The following is an 11,250-nucleotide window of genomic DNA, read 5'->3' as shown; positions in this document are numbered from 1 at the left end:
AAAAAAAATGCAAAAGTCCATGAAGGCTTTCTCCCCGCTCCCTTTGGGGAATTTCTCCGTTTCTGGTTTGTCTGAGTTTGTTTGCACTGTGATTCCTTTTTGTTTATAAGTAGATTATTTTTATATCCAAGCTTGTACTATAAAAAAAAAAAAAAAAGTCTGAATCAGCAATAGTGCAGTAAGAGTGGCTGATGAAGGTGGCAGAACTGCCACATACTTGTGAGTATGCACACAGCTTTCTTTGTATCTAAATGTTTTGGAAGACTCAAAAGGGAGGAGGAGGCCAAAATACCACTACTGAGCTGTACAGAAAGTCTTTCCTACAGGAGACTGAATAAATACCCAGGCTAATTTAGGCAAGACTTTGTAAATCCACTTAAGACTTGCAAAATCGAGGTGGAATGTGGGTGTTTTTGTTGTTGCTGTTAGGCTAAGGTGAGAAGTTGGCTGCTGCTTTACCCAACGGGTCAGGTGTATTCCTATTGCAACTATTGCTGGTGTTGCAGTTATTCCGGAGATGCATATGGCCCATGGAACCCCGACAAAGAATGTCTCTTGTGAAGTTCAGGCCACGTCTGTACCAGGATTTGAATACTGTTGTTCCTTTCTGATGCATGGTGTTAACGCACCGCTCGGATACGAGAGGTCCTTGTGTTATGTCCAAACCGTGTAGACAAGGCAGCATTTCTAAACGTTAGGAGAGCAGTTCTGCAATCAGGTAAAAACTTTTGTGACAAATTAAACTGACAAGGTATTAAAAAGCCCCTTTTTTACTGCTCAGAAATACTGGGCAAATATAACTTTATAGCTTTTTATTTTTGTCTGAAAACCAGAATATGATTTTGGTCTAGCATTTCAAAGTAGACTTTGAATCTGTAGTGAATTCCATACCCTTGCATTTCAGTGTTTTCTATGTATTATTTTAAGTTAAAGCTTTTAAATAGTTGAGCTTTGTAATGTTGACACTTTATTTTGTACCTATTTATATGTATGTATATCTTAGAAAAGCACTTTGTTTAAAAAAAAAAAAGGAAAAAAAAAAAAGAAACTGCGTTTTATATGATTCCTGCCACTTGCTGCTAACTCTGGGCTGGTCAGAATGCTGCAGCGATACTTGATATAAATAAAACCTGGCAGTAAAATGTAGAGTAAAGATAAGACCTTTTGCTGGTTTAACTTTATCCTAAAGGTGACATAGGCGAGCTGTGCAGCTTTACATTTTAACCAGGGGACTCTGTGGCATTTAAACCGTCTAGAAATGGTTGTACTTTAATGCCAGTAACAATCTGCTTCCTCTAGTGTCATTAAAATATATACATTTAGTGTATACTTATCACAAACAAAAATCTTTTAAAGGTATAAAATCCAACAAATGTATATGTTCTGTTTTTTGGCAATTGTGGCATGCATTTTTGGATGATCTTTAGAGAAGACCATTTTCTAAAGATTTTCAGTGTTCATACATGGTATGTGGATCTTAATGAAGTCCTGGATTTTTTGGTTTGTTTTTGAGTGTAGGCATTGTGAATATTCACTTTTAATCCTATATCCAAAAACAATTATATATTTTTTGATTTAATACAAACAAAAGCTCTTCCTTTTTCTGATACACTGGATTCTCTAGAATTTGTTTCCATGTTAAAAGCATGCTGTCATAACTGCTCTTGTTGAGATCTTGTCAGCCTGAACTTAGGTGCCACACTTGGAATTGATGGACTGCTTGTTCTACTGTACCATGTATGATTCTCGTCCTTTCCTACTTCCTTCACGACAGATGATGATGTGGCTTTATATTGTGCCTTACTTGTACATCTAGAACTAAATGTTTTTCATTCCCTCTGAACTCTTCACACCTAACCCTTCTGAAATTGAATCAGAACGATAAAAGCATCCTGCAGAAAGTCTGGATAGGTCTGATTTCAGTTTCTCTCAGTAGTAGTCCTTTTGTATTTATATGGAAGACCAGTTTTTGAATGGCCTTGCAAAATGTGGGGGTGCTCATGAAGGGTGTTTTTTAGCCCTAAACCCCTTTTGCTAACGCTTCCGTTTATGGTTTATTGAACACATTTACTGATACTTGGTGAGTACTATTTTTTTTTGGATGAGAGAGACTTACTACTAAAGCTATGTTTACGTGTGGATGGGCTGGATTTTCTTATCATACCAGTTGAAATCATTGTGATTTAATGAAGTTGCATTGCTGTGTAGCTGATGTGAGAGTCAGGCTCAGCTGTGTTCAGTTCCTAATACTTTACAGATAGACTTTTCCATACTAAGAGGGCCAGGAAAAGGGTTTTTTTAAAGAAAAACCAACCAACCCAACACCCTGAAATTGATGAAGGGTCTTTTAACTAACCTAAAAGCAACCAGACACTTCTGAAATACAGTGGTGTCAGCTTTGATTTTATTTTACAAAGATCCCCCCCTAATATTTATCTGACGTTTGCCTTCATTAACAAAAAAGTTAGTTTATTCACAAAATATAAAGACTGGACATGCTTTTCTTTTCCATAAATCATTGAATCATAGCTCTTTTTTTAAAGCTCTAAAAGGCTTTATCAGGAGAATTTCGAGTTGCCTTCAGCAGAAATAGCAAATGCAATTCTGTTCCTCAAACGTGCTTGCTAGTCTTCCTGAAATTCTGTTGAGGCATAACCCAATTATGTACCGTGAATGTTAGGATCTGTATTTGGCCTTGAGACCTGAATTTCAAGAATGCTTCTAATCATGATTTTATTTGCTTTCCAAGTTGAAGGCTTCAGTTGGAATCATCTAGTTAAGTGTACTGCTAGATGTGGTCTTGGCTTATTGACACAGCCTTGCACATAGCTGAGGTTTATTTTGTTTACCCCAGGGATCGTGCGAAGTACATTTCAAACAGTTACTGCTTCAGTGACTGATTCTTCTTGTAACTGTATTAAGGGCATTAGTATGTTGAGAAAACACCACTCTTGAATATCTCCCAATATAAACTGGGATTCTTAAACGTCATTAATGAAACATGGCACTTTTAGGTTGTATCTTCTTTGCAGCATACAAAAATGTCTCTATCTTCCTACAATTTACATTACACAATATGCCATGTTTTTTCCCCCAATGCTTCTAGCATGATAAGGAGGTGTGTGTGCGCACTGAATTATAATCCTCAGCCTCTTAGACATTCATGAACTTCCACAAGAGCAAATACTGACTATGCATTTATTGTCTTTCTAATGAGCTGTGGAGCTAAAAGTGGAACCAGAGCTCTTTTAAGCCACACTTTTTTTTCTTTTTTTTTTCCATAAGCAAAATTCCAAACTTTTTAGGTAACATCAGTGTTCAGAGTTTTTCTTGAGTTAAGAATATTTTGTAGTCAGGTATCTGTGTAAGTCAAATTTGGGTGAGTTAAGTAGCTTCTGTAAGGAAAACTTCTGGATTGGACTTGGTATTGGCAAAAGCACACTCCGCCCTATTGAAATCTTCTGATTAAGACACAGAACCTAGTAGTAGCTCTTAATTTTTTTATCTTTCTTACAATGATGGATATTCATACATTCTGATTTGAATTGTCTGTCCTCCCAGAATATTATGTCCAAGTAAAACTTATTGCTCAGTATTTGTGGTTGGGTGAACTCTTGAGGCTGATGGCACATGTGGATGTAGGTGGTTGACAGGCAAAAAAAAAAAAAGGCATTTTATACAAAACATGGCATCCTGTTCTGCCTGTGCTTGGGGTCATGATTGTAATGCTGTCCTTGATATTCTATAATCAACTTCCAACTGGAGCTCAGAAAAACTTACTTAAAGTCTTGTCTCTGTTAGAAAATAAATTTACCTTGTTAAAAGCATGATCTGTTACAAGTTGCAATGTTTAATGTTGGTTAATAGTTGTGCAGTTTTTATTTTTTTGAAAAGAGGCACAATTAAACTATTGACTTTGTTTACTCTGTCACCCTTGATCCCTAGCACTTCTGTTCAGATACAAATTCATCAATGTATGCAACATCCTTTGTAATTTAAAATAAAAATTGTGGAGGAAATATGTCTCGAATCATTGTATGTGTGGAGTGGTAGTGAATGGCGTGTGCTCCCTTGAAGTAAATTCCCTTCGTCTCCTGGTGTTGTCAGCAACTTTCCTTTGGAAGGGATCATAGTTAGATACGGAAATAACTTGTTTTATCCCTGGTTGGTGCTCGTGCTGACAGCTGCCTCGCAAGGCTGCTGGGTCAGCATGGTGGGACCACCAGGAGAACCTGGGCTGCAACCCACCGCGTCCTTTGACCGGTGTTCTGCGATGGCCATGAAAATGGCTCCCCCTTCCCTACCTGCCAGCTTTGTCCCAGCCTGGCTTGTCACACAGCACAGTCGAGGGCAGGAGCGGGAAGACATGGCACCAGGCGAGGAGTCTGTGGAAAAGGTGAGAGGGCCGTTGCGTTGCCTCCCCTTTCCTCCTTTCAGGGGTGCAGAACGTACCTCGCGTGGTTTCCCCGGATGACACCGGCCATCCTCCCTGCTGCTGAGGGTCGAAGACCTTACCGGTCCAGACCTGTCCGCCCCGAAGCCTTGGGAGGTCCGCTGGGGATGAACGGCAGCTCCGCTGTCCCCATCGCTTCTCCCCGGTCTCACGGCAGCTGTTGCCTTGGGCCCTTTTTTAGCTCATGAGGGCTGCGGGACCCCCTGGGCCCCACCAGCTCACACCCCCCCTGCTCGCGCTCTCCCGCAGCGCGGAGGAACGTTCCACCCCGAGGCATACGAGATCCGCGATAACCCTGGTGGCACTCAGGGAGCACGATCCGCCTCGTTCGGCACAGCACCGCCCCCGCTGCACAGAACATACCGCCGACGATCAGCGCCCCGGATCGGCTCCCCCCACTGAGCCCCGCGGGATCCCCCGCAGCGGGCGGCAGAAGGCCCGAGGCGGCGGCGGCCGCTGTTCGCCTCTCGGCGCCCGCAGGAGGCGCCCGCGGGCCGGCGGCGGGGCCGTGGCCTCTCTTCCCTGCCCGAGATGGCGGCGGCCGGCTGCGCGCCGGTGCGGGTCTGCCACCAGGAGATCGTCCGGTTCGACCTGGAGATCAAGGCGGCCGTGCAGGTACCGCCGCGCAGCCCCGCGGCAGGCGCCCCGTGCCCGGGCTGCGGGGCGGCGGCCGTGTTGCGCGGGGAGCCCTGCCCGGGCCGTGCCCGCCGCGGGCCGCGCTGACCGCGCCGTTGTGTTCCAGGACATCCGGGACTGCCCGGGGCCGCTCAGCGCCCTCACGGAGCTCAATGCCGCCGTGAAGGAGAAGTTCCGCCACCTCCGCGGCCGCATCCAGGTGAGGCCTCGGGCCGGGGCCGCTCCGCTGACCGGCCTGTGCGCCAGGCCCGCGCCGCGGGCCCGTCCTCGGGCTGCCGGGGGCGGCGCGGAGGCCCGGCGGGAGGTGCGGAGGCCCGGCGGGAGGTGCGGAGGCCCGGCGGCGGGCGGTCAGTGTACCGGGTCGCTGTGCTGGTGATTTACCGGGCCCGGGGTGCGGTGTGCGAGTTGCAGGCGGCAGCGGCTGTTGATCAGATTTTCGTGCTTCTGCTTTCCGCCGAAGGAGCTCGAACAGATGGCGAAGGAGCAAGATAAGGAGTCGGAGAAACAAGCGCTACTGCGGGAGGTGGAAAACCATAAGAAGCAAATGCTCAGGTGGGTCAGGCAGCTGGTGCTGTTTACCCTGTAACCGGAGATAATGGGGCTTCTGTGTAGCGACTTTTGCATCCTGCTTTGCAAATACAGTCACTGACATGATGCTGTTTTGCCCAAGACCAAGAGAGGATCAGGGATGGAAAGGATAGGACTCCCTTCTCCTTTCCTCCCTCCTGCTCTGACTCCCTAACCGTGGTCTGCTTCATTGAGCATGTTAGTAAGTGTCTTGAGAGTGTGGCATTTGCTAGCTGGCATAGTTTTCTTCTTCCCTTGCTCCATAAGCAATACGTTTAGGAGAAGAAATGACAGGACAGTATGTTGTTATTCTGTGGTGTAATATAAAGCCCATGCGCATATCCGAGGTGCTCAGTTACAGTGGTGATTGCTTTGTGAAAATCGTTTTTGCTTGCAAGGTGTGACCATCGTGTTATGACATTGTACTCTTGTGATTTCAGCAATCAGGCAGCTTGGAGAAAGGCAAACCTGGCTTGCAAAATTGCTATTGACAACTCTGAGAAAGATCAACTGCTGCAGGGAAGAGACTCCTTAAGACAAAGGTATTAGACGGTCCCACTGTACAACCTGAAATTTAAACAGCGTATGCTATATTCATGAGTTTTAAATGGAAGTACTGTAATGTTTTTAAGTTACTTAATTGTATCTGGAGCATCGGTCTTCTCTTATGAGTGCATTTACCTTTTGTGCAGACTTAAACTGTTAAGGATTGTGATAATTTCAAGTTGTCTTGGTGGTTGGCGTGTCTAAGTGGAAAAGGGGATAAATTAACCTTCATCGTTTTCTGACTGTCTTTCACGTTAACTTCAGTCAGGCTTATAAACAAGTAATGGATCATTATGCAAGCTGTTTTCACATGCAAAACTAGGTGTAAGCTTATATAATTTCTGTATTGAAAAGTTGATGTGTTTAGTATTATGAAGCAATAAATGGGATGCCCAGAATAATAAAGTGGTAGTTTGTATCAGTGCTTCCATACCAGCTCATGAAATTGTACAGTCATGGATGAATAAGTGGCGAAATATCAGCCCCTGCCAGATTCTGAGCCACTAGCAATTGTTTTGGATCAGGACTTTAATATTTTGTGATTTTTTTGTGTTTGATTGTTTAGTGAAGATAATCTGAATTTCTTGTGCAGTAAAAAATAGTTGTGTCTCTTGTGCATTGGCAAAGATGTTTGGTGCCAAGCTCAATTCTAAGCTCCCTGGCAGCATTTTCACTACAGTACCCAAAGACATAACTTTGTCCATTCCCGTTTTACTTTTTTCCTTTCTTTTTCAGGAAAACTACAAAAGAAAGCCTGGCAGAGAGTGCAAGTAACATCACGGAGAGTCTGATGGGCATTAGCAGGATGATGTCACAGCAAGTCCAGCAGAGTGAGGAGACTGTGCAAACCCTAGGTACGGGTGTTATATGGGTGTTTGGGTATGGATATTGAAGCACCTTTTGCCAGTTCTATTAGGATGGAGAGAGGCAAGCTGATATGGTGTGGAGCATAGTGGAAATCTGCTTTGCTGTAGAAGAACATGCTATGATGATAATTAAAGGGCCGTCCAGCAGAACTCCTAACAGTTGGACATAAGCAGAAAATAGGAACGTACATTGTGTGGAGCTGTTTGTTGGAGTTTCTGTTTCATGATTATGAAAACAAAAAGGGGGCAGGAAAAGGGGTCAGGATAAGGAGCTTTTGTTTTAGTTTCACGTAAAAATGATTGTAAAAGCAACAAGAGTTCGCATGGTGCTAAGGGCGTGTTTGGTGTTACTCTGTGCTACTGTCCTGGCATGCATTTGGTAACAGCAGAGAACATGAAAGCGTGGGTACGAGTCCATACACAGAGGAAACTTAGTATGGCTGGAAGACTGTTTTCACCCAGTCTCCAGCTGGGATGACTAAGAGACGAGGAGATCAAGTGACTTGAACCAGAGGTCAGTTGCTCTGTCAGCAGTGCATCAGGGACTGTGAAACCAAAATTTCACCCAGTTCTTTGGCTTAGACTCCCAAGACAATAAATCAAGTGACCTGTCAGAGCTGGTGATTCATGAAGCATTTAGAAGTTGGATCTGTGTTGCCTGGGCCTCTTACTAGCTGTAGTTTTGGGCAGAAGAGAGCACAGTTTAAAGACAAGGATAAATAACACAACTTTGGCCCTTCTTGTTTTCTGCCTCTGTATGAGGATGGCAGCTGGGCACGGTTCGTTCATGCAAAAGTAGCATGTTTCTTCTCCCATTAAAAAGACAGTTTGGCAGAAGCTTTTTCACCCTGTTTCTGACTGAACAGCACTTGGAGTTCATCACGGGAAAAACTTATCAGAGGTCATTTACAAAATCCAGCTGCAAATTCTGAATCAGTAGTTAGAAGTTCCTTTTTTCTGAGCAAGTCGTTTCCTAGTTGGCAGTGAACATACGTGGCTGTGAAGCAGGGAAGTTCTGCTTTGTCATGAACAATAGGAAACAAGTTTTCTATTTTCACTTGGATCAAAACGCCTCTTTGAGATGGGACATAATGGTTTGCAAAGTGTTTCTACTATGCTTGTTTTGTGAACCAGACAGCATGCTCAGAGTTTGACCTTTCTTTAATCAATCAGTTCAGTATAGAGTGGTACACCAACGTTCACTGTTGAACAGGGTCTGCATTCTGTAATATAAGAAAAAAGGGGACTCAGGCTTTTGCTTGAAAGGAGGAAGGATGAGAAGTTTGAGGTGTTTCTTTGCTCATTTGTTTTCTTACAGGGAGAGATGTTGAAAGGGACCGATGTTCCATTTTAGTGTTTCGGCATATTCTCAAATTCTGTCTTTAGTTGAGACCAACTAACACACTTTTCCTTTAGCTGATTTTCTCTCTTCTATTAGAGAAAAAAAAAAGTTTGTCAAAAATAACAAAACTGTTTAAACTCTTTGAGCTGAATTATTAAGGATCTCTTACTGTTGCATGCTGCTGTTTCACTTTCTGCAACCCCATCTGAATCACACTGATTTACTTCTCTCGTTTGGGGGAACATTTTCATTTGTGCAATTAATATATTCAAATATTGACGTGTCCTGGTGCTGCTAGAACTGATGCTGATAGTGATGGTGATTTCTCTCTCTTAAATTGGTGGTTCTGGCACCATTCTTATTTCACTCTGCTTCCAGCGAGCTCTCAGGTAGCACTGACTTTGTACATAAAAAATGTGAACTAGATTTGATCTGGTAACTTAAAAATTCAGGAACAGGACATAGGGCCTTTTAGCTATTCAGTATTCTTATTTTACTTTGCATTTTTCTTTAGAACATCAGGACTGCTGAGTTGTGAAAGCTTCTGCAAGAACACAGTCCACATTTGTCTTACCCATAAGTCAGTCTGACCCAGAGGGATCTCACAGGCACTATCTGTATTGCCAAATATTGCATGCTTATATCCTTTGTCATGTATTTTTGAAGTGCAACCAGTTGATTTTTTTTTTTTTTCCCCTCCTTAATTTCAGCCAATTCTTCTCGAACCATCCTGGAAGCAAACGAAGAATTTAAGTCCATGTCTGGGACGATTCAGTTGGGGCGAAAGCTGATAACAAAGTACAACCGCAGGGAACTGACGGACAAGCTGCTGATCTTTCTCGCCCTTGCCTTATTCCTGGCCACGGTGCTCTATATTTTGAAAAAAAGACTCTTTCCATTTTTGTAAAATTCGAGAGCTAAACTGAACTGTTACAAAGGATCAGAAAGAGATGGCATAATAACAGTAGGGCTTTTAAATAAAACACTAAAGGGATATCGCAATAGCTGAAAGAGCGTTAGAGCAGGCATGACTTCATACTGTCCCCATGGAGCATGAGACCTGCCCAAGAAGAGCTTAAACGAGCACGAGTCGGGAAGAAGCAGGTAGGTCAAGGTGTGGAAAGAAGAAACATCGGTTTACCTGTAGGTTTGGGGAACCAGACAAACACTTGAGGAACTAGGCACTCAAAGGTGCCAGTCTCAACTTTCAACCTCTTCGTTTTGCCTTGAAATTAACTTTTGTCCTTCGCTTGGACTGGAAGCTGCTTTGACATCTCTGTGTAAGATGCTGAGGGTAAGAGAAGGATGGAAGAGAGAAACTCGTGTACATTCCGTTAATAAACTATTTATTGTATCCATGTAAACTGAATTTTGTTTTAAAAACAAAAATCTAATGGATTGAAAGAGCCTGGATAACTTCCAGTTTAAAAATTCTGCTTAATGCTTAACAGCAGTGGTTGCCTATGAATTGTGTTTTCTGGGAGCCTAGTGCACATGCAGTCTGGCTCTTCCTCTGGCCTTGGGAGGGCCCTGACCAAAAATGGGAGTCCCATTTTGTTACTATTAATTCACACAATGTATTTGAGAATTACATTGCTATCAGTTGAAAACAAAAGCCCTTTTGCTCCTTTTCTTTATAAAATTCCAGTTAATACTTTATATTTGCAAAAAACTGCCAATTTTAAGTTTCAAAGTTTTTCTTGCTCATAGGGTTGATCTTTTCTCAGTTAGTAAAATCTTTTACAATTATTACCTTCCCCATCTCTTGTGCTTTCCTAAAGGGAGTTGATTTGCTTCAATAACATAAATACCAACCTGTCACACTTCATGTAGGACCTTGAAGTACAAAAAATTGCACTGCAATATTCTTAAAACTGATGTTGCCTTCCCCTCTGAAAATTGTTTCATTGCTTTTTCAGAGCTGACTGGTAAAGTTGGCATTCTATTTAGAAAATTCTCGTGAAATGGTTAAATACTGCCTTAATTTAGTAGTTGGAAGTAAACTTTTTTAAAAGGTGGTGCTTCATCTATCCTGAGAAATATGGCATCAACCAAATTGCAGTATATGACTTTCTGTCAAATCTGAGGCTGGGTTACCTTTGTAGTTGGTTCTCAAAGTACATTAGAGAGAAAAGGCGACCAGTCAATTATCTTGTCATTTTAATACTCATTCACTAGATCTTACCAGTAGTCACAATTTACCCTTTTGCTGGCAGCTACTGCAAGCTGGTTAAATACAGCAGTGGCAGCAGGTATTAGTAATCCGAACCAGAGTACAGGACAGTTGCGTGGCTGTATGTGTAGCAAAGAAACGTTGGAATTGGTAATCGAGTTCAACATCAAAGACTCTGCCTGAAGAGTTCATACCTGAGCCTTTCTTCCTAGGGTAGTAACAAGGGATTTGGAAACTTCAGCATTAGGGTTGGTACCTCCCACAGAGGGCACCACCGCATGGGAGTCAAGAGCCTTTTCTTTCCCTGCAAGTCCTGTAATACACAGACTAGACAGAATGGTTGTGGCTTTTTCTGTATCGTTAATTCATCGTATTTCGGTGCAGCCCTCCTAATAGCCCTTCCTGAGGTAAAGAATCACACAAAGATTGAAGTAAACTGACAGTGTGCATGTTCCGGATTTGAGTAAGAGAGAAATCAAACAAGATACGTTGCACAAAGTCAATGCATGTGTGCTTTTTAATAGTAAAAAAAGCCTTGCTTTGGAAGAAGTCTTCTGATGAGCAGACTGCCAGCCAAGGAGAGCGTTGCGTAGTCTGCAAGTTGGGCCAAAACGGAGCCAGTTTCATCCAGCTCAGTGATACTGGCTGTTGCATTTCACACATGGTA

General features: G+C 43.0%; 1 protein-coding gene across 1 annotated transcript; it reads left to right on the top strand.

The window, feature by feature from the left end:
• Nucleotides 1-4,984: 4,984 nt before the first annotated feature.
• On the top strand, nucleotides 4,985-9,972 carry BNIP1 (BCL2 interacting protein 1). Its single transcript, XM_086621587.1, has 6 exons — nucleotides 4,985-5,068; nucleotides 5,196-5,288; nucleotides 5,550-5,641; nucleotides 6,097-6,198; nucleotides 6,938-7,056; nucleotides 9,121-9,972. Exons 1-6 carry the CDS (start codon nucleotides 4,985-4,987, stop codon nucleotides 9,315-9,317), a joined length of 687 nt encoding a protein of 228 aa, XP_086477713.1. The 3' UTR covers nucleotides 9,318-9,972.
• Nucleotides 9,973-11,250: the final 1,278 nt, after the last annotated feature.

This window comes from Tauraco erythrolophus, chromosome 16 (genome assembly GCF_009769465.1).
Source record: "Tauraco erythrolophus isolate bTauEry1 chromosome 16, bTauEry1.pri, whole genome shotgun sequence".
In the NCBI taxonomy this organism is placed as follows: Eukaryota; Metazoa; Chordata; class Aves; order Musophagiformes; family Musophagidae; genus Tauraco; species Tauraco erythrolophus.
This window is presented reverse-complemented; position numbering and strand designations above follow the sequence as displayed.